Here is a 20300-nt window from a genome sequence, read left to right as displayed (position 1 = left end):
TGATGTATGAGTTTTCCATAAAACAGCGTTGTTGCCCTGCACTGTTTCTAGGAATGCTAACAGAGTCGGCTAACAAGGGCTGAGCGTTATCAGGTCATAGCTGGGTTCCTACGAAGCAACCTTCCGCTAGCTATGAAGTGCTGAAAGACTCAGCCAGTAAGTACTAGCAGTCAAATTCACTGTTAAACGTAAATACCACACTCCAAAGAACACACAAAAATATCTAAAATACAGTGTAGAACAAACATGTATTTGCAGAGTCACATCAGAGGTACTGACTAGCCTTATGCTAATGTTAGCTCACTAGCTACGATGAAGCTAACCGGACCGGCAGCGTTAGCATATATTTTTCCTGCGTTTTCTATTTAACGCTACCTGCCGCTACGTAACGACTTTATTGTGTAAGGTCAAATATAATCGAACCTTTCATACGTGCAGCTGCTTCATCAAAATATTGCATGAATTTTCACATTTTATTCACGGTTTATTTTAGATTTAGCGCCCTTACGTCAGTTAATAAATAAATTATTTCTCCGCTCAAAATCAACACGACGTCAACCCGTGACGTCAGCAACGTCTCTTTGTTTTATTCTTCTTCTACTGTTAGTTCTCATGGCGGATGAAAAATTGTCTTGAAGACGCAGTACTGCCACTTACTGTGCTGGAGGATAAGACCAATACAGTACCCATATGTGAGTAAAGGAAAGAAGGAACCAGGCATTAAAACATCATATATGAAACAATAATAAGAATAATAGGGTAAGGGGAAAAATAAAGCAAAATTGAGAACAATATTTCATTAAAACTTGGTTAAATCCTAATTTATATCATTAAAACTAATTTAAGAGATAATAAAACAAAATTCCAAAGATTATTTTGCATCCATCAAAGGATTGAGTGAGAAGGATAGAATAGGGATGTTTGTTGTCTTGGATCATAGTGCTCACAGTTGTAGCTAGCCTAAATTAAGGGGAACTTATGTCTAGGCTGCACAATAACAAAGAGCATCTTCTCTGTACTTTGTTCTGACTTTTTAGGCCAGCCCAAGATGTGCTTAGGGTCAAAGAGCGTTCATATGTTGCAAGCATGTCAGTGATATATTTTGATGCTGAGCCACAGAGAGACTTATAGACCAGCAGATAAACTTTGGAATCTTTTTTCTGAGTGACAGGTAGCAAGTGTAAGGATTTAAAAACATTAGAAATGTGCTCCTACTTTTTTATTTTTGTCAGGACTTTTGCAGCAGCATTTTGAAATACAACATAGTTGGTGGACAGCTGTTTTGAAAGTCCTACATAATACTTGGAAAAAAAAAAAAAAAAAAAAACCTATGGCAACGGACCAGTGGTCAAACCTGTACTAAAACATTCAACTTAAAATAAAACTACAGTTGATTTAATCAAAGTGTAATTATGCAGGAGTAAAACTACTAAAGTTAAAAAAAAATGTAAAAAGATTTTTCTGACTACAACAACTTTCCAGCATTAAGTTACAGAATATTGTATCTTCTTCTCAATGTTGCACTTTGTAGACTCCCAAGATGGCGTGTACAGATGTAAATTAGGTTGTGGCTCCCTGTCTCCCTTATTGTGGTTGAAATTAACCTAGCTAGCACCTACCTGGGACTATTTAACATCATTAAATGTTAATCGTTGTGATTTCAGCGCAAGGATGCATGTTTTTCCTCTCCTGAAGGTTAGTTCACCACTAACACCACCAGGTGGAAGCTGTCACAGGTGGTGAAAAGCTTGTACCTTTCTTGCTGCTTTTTCCTTTTACTCATGCTGTGTAAAATATAAGAAAGTAAAATATCGCCAACAAAAATTAATACTACAAAAACCTACCAAGAAAATATAATAAAAAAAAGGTCCTTGGCAACATTAACTTCATTGTCTCTGCTATTGCCTGTTACTTGATGTCTTTCTCTTCCAAATTAGACACTTTGGGGGGCAAGCTTGTAGAGCGGAGAGATTGATATTGAGTTAAGATGAGTTGCTGAAGTGAAGCTCTCTGGTCTCCTTGATGTATTTCTTAAGAGGTAAAACCTGATATTAATGCATTGGCATTAGTTATTCTCCAGTTGACATCAAAGGTGAAAAGTCAAATAGCATCTGAGTTTCCCTTTAAGCTATGATCATTTCTTAAGTCAGTGAAGTAATCGGGTCAGTCTTGTTAATCTAAATGTTATGTCAGTGACTCCTGATGTAACACACATATCAAGCTGGAAGGTTAGTGCAGATAATGATCCAACAATGATCAGCTAAAGACACACACACACACACACACACACACACACACACACAACCATTTATATATATATATATATATATATATATATATATATATATATATATATATATATATATATATATATATATATATATATATATATATATATATATATATATATATATATATAAACAAAACAAATGGTTTAAAAAGTTATTCAGTCTATTTTAGGTGACACAGTGTAACATTTCTTTCTGCCTCTGATTCCAAAAAGGTCTTTGCATGTGGGGCAGGGCTGGACTGGATTGTGTGGCATTAACAGCAATAGCGTTTAAAATCATTGGTGTGTTAGGTCATATATCATATTAAAAGGTCACTGGTGTTGGGAAGATGGTGGTATATATTGGGTTTCTTTACTGAGTGTCTCTCTTTTATTTGTTCACAACTTTGTGCATAGAATGTACTGCATACTCGAAATCTGTATTAATGATGCAGCTTGGTATTGTTTCATAAAACACCAAAGTCTTTCCTCTGATGTTTGCATCAAGAATGTATTTCATTTAGTCTCTAGTCTGAACTCTCATATAGTCTATATGACTATGGTTACGGATATGAAACCTAATGGTAAGCTTGTATGGCCTGAGTTGTGTCTTTGCATTAGCTGCTGATATAATCAGCTTAGATGTGTTTAAACGTCCTTTCTGCAACACTGCACACCTTTAGAGTGACTGTACAGACTTTTTAAGTGAGGCACAGAGAACTGGATATTGAAATGATTATTTCAAAAGGTTTTAGTGGTTGAAAATTCCTATTAGTGTTCACATCTACTGCATGAGGCTTAACACATGTAGCACATGTACAGTATGTTAAACAGCTGAGCATCTGTGACTGCTGAAACCAAAGCACTCACTTTCACTGCATCATCAGAAAGAGGCTGTACCTGCAGAGCTGTATGTGACAGGCTAAGGTGCTGAAATCATTATTACAAATATGCTGACTGCATGTGTGTCAGCTTATCACACTAAGCTTGCATGTGCATGTGCAGTGGAAATCTAAAACATGCATCAAAAAGAAATTGAACTGAAATTTATCACGGGATAAATGCATGGCAGGCTGTCATAGAAGTAGTTTGCAGAAGATGTGAATGTCTGAAAACTCACATAAGCAAAAAAAAAAAAAAAAAGCAGGCTATATTTTTTCTTGCAAGACTTCCTCGGATTTTGCAGATAATCTGCTGTCAGACTATAATCAGATTTGATTATAGAAAAGTTTTGGCTCTATGAGCAAATGTTGCGACACTGTTAGATCACATAAGAGATTATGCAAAAAAAAAAGCAATAAACTAAAAACTGCTCTGCAGTGCTTGAAATTCACAGCACTTGCAGCATTGATCAATTCAAACTGCCCCAGAGATTGGTTTAGAATAAATATGTTATGCACACAGTGACTCGCGACAAACTAGCTTAGGTGCATTTCATTGTGAGATGTTTGGAACAATATCAATATGTTTATGTCAATCAAATTAGAAAATAGCTGATTTACAAGATGAGACAATTAAATTCTTTCATCGAACTACAGTCAGGAACTCTCCTGTTTTTTTTATTTTTTTATTTTTTTAACACAAAAGGCAAATAAATGAATTTTTATTTTTCTTACAGGTGAAACTTTCTCTACTCGTGGTCTCCAGCAGTTTCTGAGTGTACCTGAGTGATGAAACACGTTGTAAAACCGCAGGGCTTAATGAATGGAGGAAGCTCCGCCCCTCTGGGCTCGTGAACAGCAGCTCAGCAGAAGCTTCCAGGTACATCCAAGGATACCTCGGCGCTACCACCTCTGCACCGCTCCTCAGGTAAACTACATTTATTACACTTTTATACCGAAATTTAATCCTGTTTCTAGCCTGTCTTGATCCGTGAGCTTGAATTATTTTAGTTTTTTATTTGAAATAATGCTGTGCCCAGCTGAACTTTCAGAGGATGCAAACTAGCTTCTACTCCTATTTTAACTCTTACACTGGTGTCGTCTCTGGTAACAGTTTTACGTGTAGTCAGCTGTATTTTGTGTAAGTGACATCATTTATAGCCTCGAAGAATATCTGCTACTCAAATAACTGGGCTAATATAACTTTGAAGTTTACACATTTGCACATTTAAAAAGTAGGGGTTCAGTGGAATTGGAGTCCTGTATTAGACAGATACAGCTCAAAAGCTCAAAAGGACTGTGTAAATTATGTGATTGTTATTAAACCTGTTTTTTACCATTGCACCCTTCACTGTATTTGGTTTTATCTTTATTTTCCACTGTAAAGTTGCTCATGTGTTTCTAAAACATGAGTTTCAGAAGGAGCATTTTTATTTCCAGAGCAAAACCAAAGTTAGAAATTTCAAGTGTTTGTTGACTGTGCACTTATAGCATTGAAAGAGAAAACTACAAATAATTCAGAATGTAAAATATTCTATAGTTGCTTCATTGTATGTAAATCTGTGACAGAAAAGGAGGGCATGAGGAAAAGGTTAGGGTTTCTAATTGAGGCTTTATTTAGGCTTAATTAACTGGTATTAATGTTATGAAACTGATCACAGAGACCTGTGAATGTAGACTTATGTGATACTGATTTTCCAAGAGAGTGGCTGAAAAAAAATCATATTTGTGGGTTAGACTGAACTGCTTAATGCTGAAGCTTCCATCTTAAATATATTTGAAGATGTGAGAGACCATTGGCCCGTCGAGGCCCCAGATTAGAAAACGACCCAGTTTTGTGTCCCGTTTGAGAATTGCCTGCTAATCTGTTCCCACAACAGAGACAAGGAAGGAGTACAGGAGATTAACTAGCCTTGGCTGTTTAACTCTCTAATCCTCCTGCTTTCTGAGGCTTGTGTAACTGATAGGTACAAACGGGCTTTAGCCTACCAAGTGAGCGCTGAACTCAGTACTGGACATGCAGCAGTTTATGTAACCAGGACATGAGGAGAAGGTGGGTGACACCTTAATGGGTGGTACAGTGAGAGATGAGGGTCAGAGAGGTGTTATACACTTCCACTGCGATTATGATTGTACTGGTCTGGACTGTAGCCAGGAACACTAATATCTCTCCAGAACACAAAATGACTAAAACTAAGTAAAAACCTCACAAATTTCTGAAGTTGCATATCAAAACATCCTGCAATTACAAACTTTTCATTTGAAGGCATAATTCAATTTTTGAGATACAGTAGAACAGAATAAAATGTACTTTATTAATCCCCAAAGGGAAATTCAGGGTCAGCTCATTTTTTGAGGAACAACAGACCCAAAAAATAATGCATGCTGATTTAAAATTTTCAGCACCAGCACAATGCTACACATAAATTATTTTCTGTGTGCACTGCTCCTGATTCGTTCTAAAAAGTTGCCAAAGTGCATGTCTGGAAATGGATTCAGCATGCTGTAATGAGTTGATGCTCCTCTGAGGATTGTTCTGTTTGGGTTGGTTTTGGCGCCCCCTCTGGACAAAGTGGTAACTGCAGATGGTTTTTTTTCTCATACATGTTCAGATTAGCAGTATTTTTTTAATTAAGTCTCACCCAGCAAGAGGTCAATGACTGTACCTGGTTTGACACCCACCACCTCTGAGTAGTAACATGCTTTAAGTAAAATAAGCGTACAGTCTCTATGTAGTAATTTAATTCTGTTCCATAACCAGCAAAAAACTCTCTTCACAAAACAAGACTGACTTTGATTCAAATCTCAAGTTGCGATTTTACTAAGAGATGTGAGAAGTACCGCAAACTGATGGGTTTTTCATTTTATCATAAAACAATCCCATTGACTTGCAATCATATTTTCTTCAGGAGTCTACGGCAACGTCAGAGCCGAGATGGGGCGGAAAGAGATCATCTGCAGCTGGAAAAAAAGCACGAGTAACATCAAGGATGTGTTCGAGTTCAAGGGGAAGATGGGATCGTAAGTACAGCTTTATCTAAAATAATGTTGAGACAAGAGAGTGAGGAAGAGAAACACTGTGATTGTTTTTTGTGTGCTTATTCAGAGTGGCTTGGAAAGAACAGTGCTTATCAATAAACCAAAACTTTAATCCTGTGTTGGTATCATACTGTGCAGGATGTTCTTCTTCATCCTTTGTTAATCTGTGGATGTCAGATTCAAGGGGAAAAGAGTAGAGATAGACTGATATGGATTTTTTGGGGGCCAATACGACACTGATTATTAGTAGGCAAGGAGGCCGACAACCAATATTTGAAGCTGATATTCATTTGTAATCAAAGTGAAAATACTGGCGTAAAAAATTTTGAACTATACAAACTCCAACACTTAACTGTAATCAAATGCCCTCAAGCATATGTTTATCAAACAGCTCCCAGGCTTAGCAGCATGTTTTTTAAAGTTAAATGAAAACTTAAAAAAATGAAAAGTTAAAGTTTTCTACAATAAATAAAGTTTTCAAAAAATTTTATGTAACTGCAGTAAAACTGGCCAGAATTGAGCTTGTGCAGCCTTTTACAGGCATGTAATGCATTTTAATTAATTTTCTGTTTGGTTTTACATGACTGATTTTAAATGACCATCTATGGCTTCCATAGTGTAGACAGGGAGAAATTCTGTGCAGAGAAACATCAGAGCCAAAACAACACAGTTTCAAATGGGTTTTATATTGGATTAAGAAAAAGGCAAATGCCGATATGCCCCAAAATGCCAAATATTGGCCCCGTTAATTGGCCCGGCGGATGAGCAGTCTATCGCTAGAAAAGAGACAGCCGACTCAGATGATGCTGGGTTTGTTCATCAGGTTTATCTTTCCTTTGTGGTTGTATGAAAAATGACTGGGTTTAATCTTGCAGACATTTCATGTTCCTCTGATTTATTTTTTAATGCAAAGCAACAGATCATCAACAAACTGTCTTTCTCGTCCAATAATTTGTACCCAGCTGCGTCCTTTTTCCATTTTTCATTGGATCAAACTGTTTTTAGAAATGTCCAACCAGGAGAGAGAAGGTACTAAGTTAAGATGAACATTTATTTTTACAAAGATGATGTGATATTGAGCAACGGGCCATGACGCCTAGCCTGAAGGCTCATAGGATGCTGCTATCTCCGTCTCTCTAGCCCCTCATGGTCCCTGAACAGGATTCATATACAGGTGGCTCCACTGGGTGAGGCTGGAGAAGAGTGCACCTGATCTAGAGCTTCAATCCTCACAGGCGCAACAAAAGTGAAAACATGTCAAGTTTTGGATTAAGATGTGAACAAAAAGGTCCTCCTCTGTCAGATCTCACCTTGGGTCGACTCAAGGCTATACCTGCATTAACCCCATACTCCTCCATGGATACCCTTGCTGTTAAATCTCTGGGAAAATTCAGGACCAGAATCATGTGGTAGACCCTCTATCTAGATCGTTTTAGTGAATGAACACCACAGGAAGATAGATTGACCACAGAAGGTCTGCTGTGGTGCAGTAATAATCTGTCCCCCTGTGCAGTCCAGATGGTAGACACAGAGGTGTCAGCCAAAGAGGTCACCTGAGGCTGATGAGATAAAGCTGAAGAAACTGAGACAGAGTAACAATGGAGGGATGGTGATAATGACCCAGGCTGCGGTCACGATGAAGACGGCTGATGAAACTATGAAGACTGGGCAACGATGGGAAGGAGGTTGAGAGAGTCATATATCAAAGAAAGACAGCAGAGAAGTTCTCATGCATGGAGGAGTGCGCACAGCGTTCAGCGTTAGGTCCTCCTGACTGAACTTTTACTGCAGCTTTTTGTCATAAATGCAGAAAGCACTCTTTAAACTTTGTGCAGCTTTAAGTTTTACACAGCTTTCATGTGAATGAAGGGAACATAGGGTAGAGAATGATGACAGATGTGGGGCACATGAAGATGTCTTGGCAGCATTCATCTAGTTTTCTGTGGCTGTCCATAAATTCAGCGGTGTATCAGTGGACCTCTGTCTGTCCTGCTCAGGTAGGTCTGCATGGTGAGGATAAGCCTTTCCTGAGCTCTCTGAGACTCTGTTTTGTCAATGGAGCCTCTGACAGTCTGTGTAATCCACTCATAGCTGAGCCCGCTAAAGAGGGACATGACATTGTTAACCTGTTGGAAGACAGAATGTAGTTCATTCAGCTCCACCAGCCGTGCTATCAATACTGACACTGTGTGGGGTTAGACGGCAAAAAATCAGAGCTTCAGCTTGGATTGCTGTTAGCAAAAACACATTCTCTTTAAGCATGTGTTTTTGACTTAAAGGGGCATTCCACCAATTGAACCTGTCAAAGTCAATTTATCAGTCATGGGAAACGTATGAAAGCAAAGGTTCTTCGCTTGTGCCTCATTTGGTTTTTATCTTAAAGAAATGTAATCCTCTTTTAACAGTATGCCCTGTAAACATAAAGCCACACTTCTGTTGATGTTATTTCAAATCAAATCTCATTTTTGAGGACATGGGATTGGCAGTAGCTCAGCCTGTAGGGACTTTGCTGTGGAGCTAGTCCCAGTATGGACCAAAATATTGAGATCATGATTCATGATGGTTCTTTGAGAGGTCAAATTCAGTCTGTGGGCACTGCCAGTGTGCACATGAGCCTGGTGTGGTTGTGTCTGACCTCACACAGGAGAGACGCCTGGACTAAACGAAGGGGAAAAGGGCATCAGTGTTAGAGATCAGACGTACTCTGCTGGTCAATCGGTACACGTTGATGGTAAATACAAACAACTTAGGTCTTGTTGAGAGAGCCATCTGGAAGAGCTTTGAAGCTGGACTTGTCATTCATTAGACTTGTTTATCTATTTCTGCTTAAGGAGGTTTGTTTCAGGTTGCCCTCTACGATGTTACTTCAAAACCACCTCCTGATTTCCTTTGACAAGTTGAGGATCATTATCATAGAGCTTGTGTGTTAATAATGCGTCAAAATAATCAACAAGCCAACAAACCACAATAAATTGCTGCAACAGTATACCTCAATCTTCTTAATCAGCAGAATTCAGTAGTAGTTCTGAAAATCACAAGAGCTGAGTCTTAGACCTACTGACTCATTCTACCCGTGAGGGCAAGAGGAGAAGGGTCAGACTAGGTGCACAAGTGTTCCCTGAACAGATAAGTTTTCAGACACCTCTTAAAGTAGGAAGGGGTTCTGTGGATCGTATAACGTTAGGTAATTCATGCCACCATTTGGGCACAACAGAGGAGATAAGTCTGGTGGGAGATTTGGAGCCGCGCTGGGCTGGGAGCACCAGGCGTCTTTTATAAGCAGAGCATAGTGGGCGAGAGGGAGTGGAGACCTGGATGAGGGACCCCAGGTAGGCAGGAGCCCGATCATTGTTGAAGCGTTGTCTTTAGCTTCCTATAACTGCAAAGTGACACAGCACACTCTAGCTTTTATCCGTAGAAAATGGAGCCAACAGAAAATATTTATGTCCTTATGCAAGGGAAAAATTTCTAAACAAGTTTTTATCTTGTGAACACAGGTTGATATGTGTGCATGTGCTGCTTTGGATGCAAAAGATAAACATGATCACTTTTGTAGGAGCTCTGGGCCTTCATATATATTTGTTGTCAAGAAATAATGTCATTTTTTTAGTTTCTAGTGTATTATCTAACGTCTCAGTACGCTGACCTGTAACAGGTGTGTGCTACGCTAACAGGAGGTGTCACTCCCACAGAGCTGTCCCGCAGCCTGAAAGCTACTTAAAGCTCTCCGTCTTCGACTGCCTGTGAATGAGTCAAGCTCCTCTGAGTGTGTGCGTGTGCGTGTGCGTGTGTGCGCGCTTGCATGTGTGTGAGGAGGTTACTGAGCGCTTACGTCAGAGCAGCAGCGAGAACATCCTAGCACCACTTCATTATAGGATTAGGAGTCTGACTGACTATATTGGTGTGAGGCTGTTCTGGATGTATTGGAGGGTGTGGTGGTAGAAGCAGGAGCAGGTGCAGGTGTGTGTTCGTACAAACATGAGGTACAAACGTGTCTGAGTCGACACATCTGGTACTTTAGATCTGTAAGGACATGCTGCACGTTGATCTATTTCTGTAAGAAGTCAGTAAAAATCTTTTCCTTAGATTAATTTAATCATTTTTTTGTCTACTGTGTTTTTTAATATCATAAATATTTGTGTTTTGGTCACGTTTTTAAAACATAGGAAACATAGCCATATATAATCTATTTTACACCTTTTCATATAGAAATCAGGAAGAATCTGGAAATTCAAACTCTTTCTCACTTTATCATACCATAAAATAGCACAAACCAGATTATGCAAATTTTACCACTTTTGGTACCTTGATTTTAAAGTATGTGACTTCTAAACTGAACTACAGTGACACACTTATCAAATGCTGGATTCAGCTGTGAGAATGTAGAAATAAACCCTTAATGCATTTCCGCCTACAGAGACGTCACGTTGAATTCAAGCCAACATTTTCCTGATCTGTCTGGGTTACACAGGGTTAATGTGAAGAAATCCTGTTTTAGACCCCAACTGCTGTCTTACGTCTTAGTAGGTTGTTTGATGTAAACAACAGACTTAAAGGATTTTATCTGACTGATAACATGCACAATCAGTTAACATCAGCATAAATCAATTGGGTAAAAACTAGAGCTGCGGTATTGTTACCCAAAAAGCCAGACACCTCAGTTTTTGTTTTTTTTTTACAAAAAGATGAATTAAGAAGAGGAGTTTTTTTCCTTTGCTGTGTTTCCTGCAGGGGGACGTTTTCAGATGTGTACATGGTGAGGGAGAAGAAAACAGGATATCTGTACGCTCTGAAATGCTTGAAGAAGAAACACCTTGCTCATAGCAATCTGGAAAATGAAATCAACGTCCTGAAAAGGTAAAACACACACAGATGTACAAAGTCACATAGTGATGTGTATCTGTTTATATTTTACACCAGTTTCTGGTGCTCTGAACGTAAAAATGTTGCCAGAACAGAAAAGTTTTTTCTAGGGGTGCACAAATCACAATTTTCTGTCCGATCACTGATTATCGATCTTTAAAAAGCCTGACCTGCTGATACAGATTTGGGCTAATAACAAGATTATTTTTTTAAAAATAACTGACAGCATATACCTTCAATGTTCAAGTCTTATGTTATTGAAAATCATTGAACAAAACCTGTGAAACAATAAAATCTATATGTTTTAGCTTTAACAACCAATAAAGTGTCCCGAGTTTTAGGTCTCAGAGCAAAACACAACGATGACTGTCAGGCTTTCCCGGAGGTATACAAGATCAGTTTCATATGTAAGGATGGGCTGATCACCAATCCCTGATCTCCCAAAATCAAGGAAATCAATACTAATTGATCTGTTCATGTCTAGTTTTCTCTTTTCTTAAACGGGCTCCGGACGGTTCAAGCTTGGTTATTTTTGTTTTCATGTTTGCATGGTTTGGTTTCAATCTGCATTTAAAGACCTTAAGAAGAACTTTGAGCCCATGCAGTGATTTCCACTTCAGGGTCATATGTGTGTCTCTTCTTTGCCATGTTGCATTCAGGGGTATTGTTCTGATAATGTTGAACTGTTTGCTCACGCAGTCTCTCACAGAGTGATAAACGTCTTCCCACTCTTCTGAAGGACTGAGCCTCTCTGGAGTGTCTCTCCCTTTTCATTCTCTGGTTTAACTTTGATCTGCTTATCCTCAGTTGTGAGGCAGCAGATTTACATTCTTTTGTTATGTTTTACAAACCTGAATAAAGTTTGGGAGCTCTACTGTTTGCATTATGTCTACAAAACGTAAACAGTTATGTTTAATGTTAATCTTTGTATTATTTCAGGATAAAGCACGATAACGTGGTGGGACTGGAGGATTTCTACGAGAGCCGAACACACTATTACCTGGTCATGCAACTGTGAGTAAACTTTATTTCTTTCAAACAATGATAGGTTTCATGTAATAATTTGATAATAAAAAAACATGATAAATATTCATTAAAAAAAATGCTGAGTCATGATTCAGGTACTGTCTCTCAGAAACTTCCCCATTTAATTTTAGTATTTAGCAACATGTGTTTGATAGATTTTCAGTTAATGATCAGTTCTTAACTTGTAAAGTCTTGTTGTAAAGTTTATTGCACAGCTGAAACTTCCTGTTGTTAAGTAGCCTTAGCTTAATTAGGAATAACCGCTAACCTGTCCTTTCACTGCCACGCACAGTTAGCTAACATCCTGGGTATGTCAGACACTGGATTATACATCTCAGCTCTCTGTTACATTGTACTTAGCCTTAAGTTTAACTAATTCAGTGTAACATATTATATGATTATTCCTGATTGATGAATTTATATCCCTTTGGATGTTTGTTTTTACCTTTTATTGAATGACAAAATCCAACAGAGTCAAATGAACTAAGGTAGGAGAGATGAGTTATAATAGATGTTGGATTGTGTTACCAGGAAGTTAAATGAGATTAATTAGATGAATTATAAATCCTCATTTCACTTTGGGTATTCCTCTGTGATTGGAGATTAAAGTAAAGCTTGTTTCAAACTTTCTTTTGTAATCCTACAACCAGAGGTGAGTCCAGGTTTCCTTTACAGGGAAGTTAAAGGGGTTACCCCCTCTGTCTGCACTTATCACATCTATTAACAGTAAAGTAGTGCATATATATTACAGTTACATGTAATTCTTTAATTATAGAAAAACACACCACAAAGTGGCAACATTTAATTCCTCTTTAAGTAATCAAATCAAACATTGTTTTTCTACCAACAAAAATCCAAAGTGACTGCTAGCACAAAGTTAATCTTCTTAATGTTAACTTCAGAGTTCAGACAGAGAGTTTTACGGATACAGCCTCTGTGTAACATCCTTAAATTCTCCTTTAAGCCTGAAGTATCATCCATTCCCTTAATAAGTAAAAATAAATATTTTTCTGCATCAACATTGATCTATGGCGTAATATTTGAATGGGTAAAAAATTGAAAACCTCAAATTTTCAGTTGTTTTTTTTTAACAGCTGGACCAACTTAAGAGCTAAAAGCTAACTTAAATTGAACTTAACTTTTTATTTCATATAGGAAACAGAATATCTCCACAGCGGTGAAATTATAAAAGCTTTGCTCAGCTGAATTTAATGTTTAACATTATCAGAAAGGGTCTTAGAAAGATGAGCAGTGACGATGAGCTGTTTGTGTGTTTGCAGGGTTTCGGGTGGGGAGCTGTTTGATCGTATTATAGACAAAGGGGTTTACACAGAGAAGGATGCCAGCAGAGTGATCAGCCAGGTGCTGCAGGCCGTCAGCTATCTGCACCAAAACAGCATCGTACACAGAGACCTGAAGGTAAGACACAGAAACACTGTAAGTAGGATTATTTTATCTGATGTCTGTTTCTAAATGACTGGATAATATTTAAGTCAGACTTTCAACACTGGAAGACTGAACAAGAGATTTCTTTCAAATGTTTCTTTTGTCATTAAGGTACGTTATTTTCAGTGAGAATTCAAGTTACTTTCTTTTTGGACAACATCTTTTGTTGAACTCCTGACTTTTAATTAAATTGATGCAGAACTTTATAACCAAGGTGATTTGAGGTCATGAAGTAAGGATCAGCTCAGCAGGGCTGCATGTGAAACATCAGCCGTAGATCAGTGACACTGAGCACAGAGCGTAGTGTACTACCACCATGTTAAGTTTCCTTTTTTCATGGCCTTTCTAAGCTGTTGCTAGCATTTTATTGATGAAAATTATCAATCTAGTGTCTTTATTTCAGGTTACCAGTTTTGTTTGTTTACATCTTTCCCTGGATGTTGTTGCCATCTCGTGACCAAGGCAGATCTTCACCTTTCCTATTTCTGTCTTTGTGTCTTTGTGTCTGTGCAGCCTGAGAACCTGCTGTACTACAACACAGATGAGAATGCAAAGATCATGATCAGTGACTTTGGTCTGTCGAAAACAGTGGAGCAAGGTGTCATGTCCACAGCCTGTGGTACACCAGGATACGTAGGTGAGTGAACCAGGAGGAGCAAACACCTCCATCTTTATCCACACGACTCTCCTGCTGTTTAAACCTGGGTTAGTTTGTAAGTTTGGAGCTAAGAATTAATGATCATTTCTTTTACTGCTATGAAGACAGAGGCAAGTTTGTATTGATGGCACCAAGTTAAGCTCTGAAGCTGCATTCATTCTGCACCTGCAGTACTGGTTTGTAGGCAGCTCTTGTTGCACCTGTATTAAAGCCAGTGTTGCTGTTTTTCCTGCAGCCCCTGAGGTTTTGGCACAGAGACCCTACAGCAAAGCAGTGGACTGCTGGTCCATTGGAGTTATCACTTACATCCTGTGAGTACATACATTTTCTTAAACAAATACAATCTGTGTCAGACACAAGAAAAAACAAATTCTCCAGCCGCTAGACTTCAGGATAGAATTTATTCAGAAAATAGATCAGTCTTAAAGTTTTAGTTTGATGTGTTATGGTCAAAGTAGACTGAAACTAAACGTTGCGTGCCTGAAATGACTTCTGTAAAACATTTTTTTTTTGTCTGGTACTCATAGATTCTGTGTATTTGTCTTTCTGGAGGTTGTTTTCCTAATCTTTTTCTCTGGTTTCTATGTAATCCTTTTCAGACTTATTTCATAAAGTAAAGAAACCCAGCAAGGGGGTCTATAAAAGTTTTAGCTGAGTATGTGTGTTGTCTCTGTGTCACAGGCTCTGTGGCTACCCTCCTTTCTTTGAAGAAAACGAGACTCGTCTGTACTCAAAGATCATGAGAGCGGAGTACGCGTTTCATTCACCCTTCTGGGATGAAATCTCTGAGTCAGGTAAGACAAGAGTAAAATCTTCTGTTTCCATTAAAACTTTTTTTGTAATTTTGATATGATAATGTCATATATGCCACTGAGGTTTGGTATGAGACCAAATATTTTGTCTCAGGGTTTAGAGTGAATTTGGACAGCTATAACTGCTGCATTCGGATGCTGACATAAGCTGTGTCCAAAAAGAAGTTGCTGTTTAGCGAACCTCTGTATTGGCTAAGTGTAGCTCTGTATTCTTTCTATTATCCTTTGAGCTTAACCTTATTCAGGCCAGCGTGCCTCATTACATCACCTCTTCAGGAGAGCTACAGCGGTGTGACCTGGATTAGGTCATTTATGGTCACAATCGATACTAAATAAGGAAAGTTCAGCGCTTGCCTGCCTGGAGGATTAAAGGAGGAGGCATTAAGCTAAAGACTCCCTAACCTAAAGAGAGCATGAAGGGTTTAACTGCTTCTAGGAAAGACCCAAATAAAAGGGCAGGAGTGAAACTTCTGGAAGAGTTTGGGGGAAATAAAAACGCAAGAATTTAAAGAAACATTTCTATTTTATTTGCCAATCACTGCAACTTAGGTCCCATTCAGAGAAATCACAGACTGTATGTTAAAGGTATAATTGGTAGTTTGATTTAGATACATATATATTTATTATTTATTTATTATGATGGTTAAAATAGTCTATATTTCCAGATGGCAAGCAATACATGCTGTGTTCTTAAATGAGAACGAATAATATCCGCTATCTACAGCAGGAGAAAACCCAGGAAAACATCAGCCAATCACATTGATTAGAATCCAATCTGTTAAACCAATCAAGGCCCATCCTGCCGTTTTGCCCTCCTCCTGCGCGTACATTTCACCGACGCGCACTGCCCCTGATTCAGTGCGTGTTCCTGACTCACACCACAGGGGCTCTGACAGGCAAAAAAAAAGAAATTGATATTTAGTAAGTCCGAGAGAAAATGTACATGTACTATTTGTATTATAGTTTTACTCCTGATATCATGTCACAGGTAAAAGTGGACGATTCTAGCATGACAGTTGAGAGTACTAACTATAGTCACATTAGTTTATTTGTTTTTTAGCTTTACTTTTTAATGTTTTGGTGTTTCCTTACCTCTAAATGAGACATGACTTGATGTAGTGCAAAACATAAAATGATGTGCTGAGTTCGTCTTTCAGTCATTTGCAATCATAGTTGTGAATCAGCAGCGCTCGACCATGTGAGCGGGGGCGTTGCTTTGAAGGTGCTCCAAGGGGAGGGGGAGGAGGAGTCCTGACGAGATGCTACATTCAAATTTATGCTTTTATGCAGGACTGCCAACCCTGCCTACCCCAATGGGAAAAGCCTTGGGGTTTTAAAAGACACGATGGGAAAATGTCCCAGTGATGCTGCACTTATCTGAATAGCCAGTAGGGGGTGACCCCAGTAGTTGTAAAAAAGTAGTTTGATTGTTTGAATGGGGGAAAAGTACCCTTACTTATTGCTCCATTTTTAAAAAAGGAAACATTTTGTTTTAAGAAGTTGGTAGTCATTTTGTAAATAATGGCTCCAAAAAAGCAGAATATTTTAGACAGACACTGAATGACAGAATGATTTAACTTTTACCTCCCTCAGACTCACAGTACTGGTGCAGCTGGATTTATAATATATAAATATTAGCAATGTTGAACTATTGTACTTCATTATTTTGTTATTTGTTGCATTTTGCATGTTACTTGTGAGGATTTAGAGTTTGTATTCAAGTTGAAGAAGAGGAACAGGTACCTCAGTGTGTAACATTACAGCTGTTGTGTACAATGGGAACATCTGTTCTGTTACTGTAGGTGTGTGTTGTCCAAGGTGTTTATGATATGGCTGCAGCAGGTTGTTTATACTCAGATCTTCATGTTTTCTCTCGACAGCCAAAGACTTCATCAGAAACATGATGGAGAAGAACCCCAGCAAGCGCTTCCTCACTGAACAGGCTCTCAGACACCCCTGGTCGGTCATTTCCTCTCTACATCCACACATAAACACACCCAGACACATTTAATGCAGAATGTTTTAATCCCAAATTAACTCATGTCATTATTTTATTTTTGCAGGATTGCTGAAAACGCAGCGAAAGACGTCGACATTTATCAGTCAGTCTGTGAACAGCTGGAGAAAAACTTTGCCAAATCCAGGTGGAAGGTGGGCGTCACTTTACAATTCTTCCCTTTTTTCTAACTGTGCTGCATTTTGATAAACTGTCTTCAACCTATTTCCACAACAATCACCTCAACTGTTGGAGGATTTTCTGGTGAAATAAAAATAATGTGGCAAGCCGGTGTGTCAACAAAGCTGTAGCGCCAAATAAAACTCCAACAGTAGCTGCAGCATGAGCAAAACTTTATGACTCTTATCTTGCATCATGTTCAACATGCGACAGGCTGCACTAGTATAACCATCTGTGAACATTTCCCAACAGCAAGCGTTCAATGCAGCCTCAGTGATCCACCACATGAAGAAACTGTCCCAGAGTGATTCCTCGCCCTCCCCCTGCTCCACGCCTGACATTGCTGGACAGTCACCCTGTCAGGATGACCTTGAGGCTCTGGAGCCCTGCTTTGATGAGGCTGACGCTCTCACCGACCCGAATGGGAATCCACTGGTATCAGGCAGTAATCCTGATCTGACAGATGATGACAGGGCGGTCAGCTCGGGGAGCGATGAGTCTCTCAGGCCATCAAAGAGGTGAGAGCTTCTATTCTATTCTATTCTATTCTATTCTATTCTATTCTATTCTATTCTATTCTATTCTATTCAATGCTGTTCTATTCTGTTGCTATTGGAGAAGAGGGCATCTCAGGGGCAGTGATTTTTTAGCAAATACAGATTGAGTCATCTATGCTAAGATTTTTCTTAACCATGGAGCAGTGGGACAGGTTTTTTTTTTTTATTATGGAATAGTACCCTTGAAATTTAGTGCATTTAAGTGAATAAATTCTTCATTCATTAGATTTTCATGCTACTCACTCAGGTATTAATAAATCAGGATGAAAGAGTGAGATAAATGTATCTGAAAATGTATTAGCAGGACTTTGTCTGACACATTTAGTAGATGGTTTAAATTAGAAGAGTGGTCCAAGTATAGAGCCTTGAGGTACCCCACAAATGATTGCACTGTATCTACGCCTGAAAGATCCCTCTGAAAAGCAAACTTACACTAATGTGTGTAATATAGATTAAAGAAATATAGCAGGTTAATCAAAGAAATTTGAGAGATTCATTTCGTTTTTCATTCTTTCTCTTGCTAAACTTTTTGTCCTGCTTTTTTCAGCTTCGTAATACTCAGCGACAAGAAAGGTTTACTGTTTAAAATGCAAACGAGGGCTCTTTTAGTTATGTGTTGTACAAAGGGTAGCAAAATTCAGAGAATTTTCTAACCTAACCCTAACTTCCTTTGGGGAATTTTTAGAAAATAACAGGAATTTAAAGGAATATTTGTGAATTTCTATTAACTGTATTTACCTGGTCATACACATGTAAAGATATTAAACATTTTGTTTTGTTATAAGCGGACATGCATGCAAACATTTTTAGTGCATATTTTCAAATGAAATTATTTACAGGATTTTCCCTGACTGAGTCTAAATATAATTTATAAAATTATATTAAAAATGGGGATGAATATTTTTCAAAAGCAAATATACACACAAATATAAAAAAAGGTTCAGGTATTTACAATAGCCGAGACATATTCCTTATTTCCCCTCAGCACCCCCCAAAAAAAATCCCATTCTACATTTAGTTTAGCTTCTCTTCAGGCCGTGCTTCCTCTTTATTGAGGACCTCGATCTCATTGCCTTCACAGGCTGCTCTCTCATTACAACTGGTCGTCATCTTCAGTGTTCATAAATGGTTTCTTACACATAACAACAAAAAACACGAGTGGTAAAAAATAAAATAATATTTTAGAAATCAAATTAAAAAAAATAATTTAAGTTGATGGCAAAATCCGGAAAATGGTTGTTGGATCAAAGCCTTTGGTGCTTGAACAAACTCTATGTATCAGCAATTTGGTGCAAGCGTTCACATTTTATACTAAACTAATGCTTCAGTGATGCATGGGGGTCAAAATTATTTTCAAACCTTTTTTTTCCCTGTTGGTATTTTACACATACTCTCCACCTCTTCAGAGCAGGGATTGCTTTCTGGGATTCACTGATGGATGTAAACAACAATTTAACTGATGGTACACATCCTTGGAAATCTCAAAATGAGTCAGTTGCTTCCTCTGTATCGTGGTTTTCTGTACGTGGATCAAATATCACAAGTCTGCTGTTGTGACTTCCTGTTCTTCCTCCTGGTGCAGTTTGAATGATTTCTTGTGTTGTATTGATTTGCAGGGTGAATACTGCTGCTGAGAGCAAGGACCAACCCATCCAGTCTGGAGTGTGTTCTGTGATGTGATTGGCTGGCTGAGCTGAGATGACTCTCATGCAGGTGAAGTGATATTTCTTCCTCATCTTGGACACACATGTTGATTTCTACGGGACGAGCTTGAGTCTGTTGCTGATTTTTGACACTTTCTGTCTCCAGATGATCTTCTGGATGTATGGCACTCATCCGTCTTGGTATGAAGCCGTTGGTACATCTAAAGCTCAGCTTTTCATGTCTTTTGTGGTCCTCGGCTACAGAAACAGCACGGACAGATGCACACGGTGTCTACACTGTCAGAAACGTCTGTCTCAATGGAGTCAGACCACATAAACAGACACATGAAGGAATTCACTTTCTAAAAAGCTGTTCTGAGCACATTTATTTTCACAATTTATGGATTGTATACTACTATGAACACCTCGTATATATTAACCATATATTTATTCTGTATATGTACATATACACACCATGTATTTGTTTTCCATAGATGTAGCTGACATTGTGAAAGCAGTGTGAAAGCTTTGTTTTAAGATTGACCTGGCTGTGCACTGTTTTATTTATCTCTTCATTAAGATGCTGTCTTTGTTTATTCACTGCTGGACACTGTGACACTACACGGGATGGAGATTATTTTTGTCCATGAGATTAAACTTTACTCTGAGGTGGAGTCACTGATTTGCAGCGACCTGGTGTCTGCTGTGTTTGGGTGACGTGCACAGAAGCTGCTGACTTGTTAAAAAAAAAAAAAAGAACTCATTAAGTGCCACAAACTGTCAAAATGCTGTCAACAATGGTCATGTTATGTGTGATTCTGAAGTCATTATTGTAGTGACAGATGTTTTTTTAAATGTATTATATCCTGGGTGTTGTAAATAGTTGTCCAGCTTTTTGTGGGTTTTGGTGACTGCAATAAGTTTTACACA

At 38.4% G+C, this 20300-nt stretch overlaps 2 protein-coding genes across 4 annotated transcripts in view; one reads left to right on the top strand and one right to left on the bottom strand.

Moving 5' to 3' along the window:
* usp48 (ubiquitin specific peptidase 48) overlaps positions 1 to 588 on the bottom strand; it is a 14919-nt gene extending 14331 nt beyond the window's left edge. Inside the window, exon 1 of one of the 3 annotated variants that reach the window (XM_074667078.1) lies at positions 509 to 588. Coding sequence is in view for 1 of the 3 variants with exons in the window: in XM_074667060.1 (XP_074523161.1) it covers positions 247 to 248 (2 nt within the window). In the remaining 2 variants the exon portion in view is untranslated. Of the gene's footprint in view, positions 1 to 246; positions 331 to 423 lie in introns of those variants that run through there. The other 2 variants (XM_074667069.1, XM_074667060.1) reach the window with 2 other exon arrangements.
* Positions 105 to 20234, top strand: LOC141788213 (calcium/calmodulin-dependent protein kinase type 1D-like). Its single transcript, XM_074667091.1, has 14 exons — positions 105 to 156; positions 3888 to 4078; positions 6060 to 6171; positions 10921 to 11046; positions 11992 to 12066; positions 13359 to 13497; positions 14038 to 14161; positions 14418 to 14493; positions 14864 to 14976; positions 16875 to 16953; positions 17058 to 17145; positions 17423 to 17688; positions 19344 to 19440; positions 19537 to 20234. The coding sequence occupies exons 3-13, from the start codon at positions 6086 to 6088 to the stop codon at positions 19405 to 19407; spliced, it is 1236 nt and encodes a 411-aa protein (XP_074523192.1). The 5' UTR covers positions 105 to 156; positions 3888 to 4078; positions 6060 to 6085; the 3' UTR covers positions 19408 to 19440; positions 19537 to 20234.
* Positions 20235 to 20300: the final 66 nt, after the last annotated feature.

Source organism: Halichoeres trimaculatus, unplaced genomic scaffold (assembly GCF_033239565.1).
Source record: "Halichoeres trimaculatus isolate MK-OKI-2021-1 unplaced genomic scaffold, fHalTri1.1 fHalTri1_scaffold_1, whole genome shotgun sequence".
In the NCBI taxonomy this organism is placed as follows: Eukaryota; Metazoa; Chordata; class Actinopteri; order Labriformes; family Labridae; genus Halichoeres; species Halichoeres trimaculatus.
Note: the sequence above shows the minus strand (reverse complement) of the source record. Positions and strands in the feature narration are given on the sequence as shown.

Coding starts and splice junctions, on each gene's coding strand:
- LOC141788213 (XM_074667091.1), top strand. CDS start 6,086: ATGGGGCGGAAAGAGATCATCTGCAGCTGGAAAAAAAGCACGAGTAAC. Junction 14,977..16,874: donor GGATGAAATCTCTGAGTCAG/GTAAGACAAGAG, acceptor TTCTCTCGACAG/CCAAAGACTTCATCAGAAAC. Junction 17,146..17,422: donor TTGCCAAATCCAGGTGGAAG/GTGGGCGTCACT, acceptor ATTTCCCAACAG/CAAGCGTTCAATGCAGCCTC.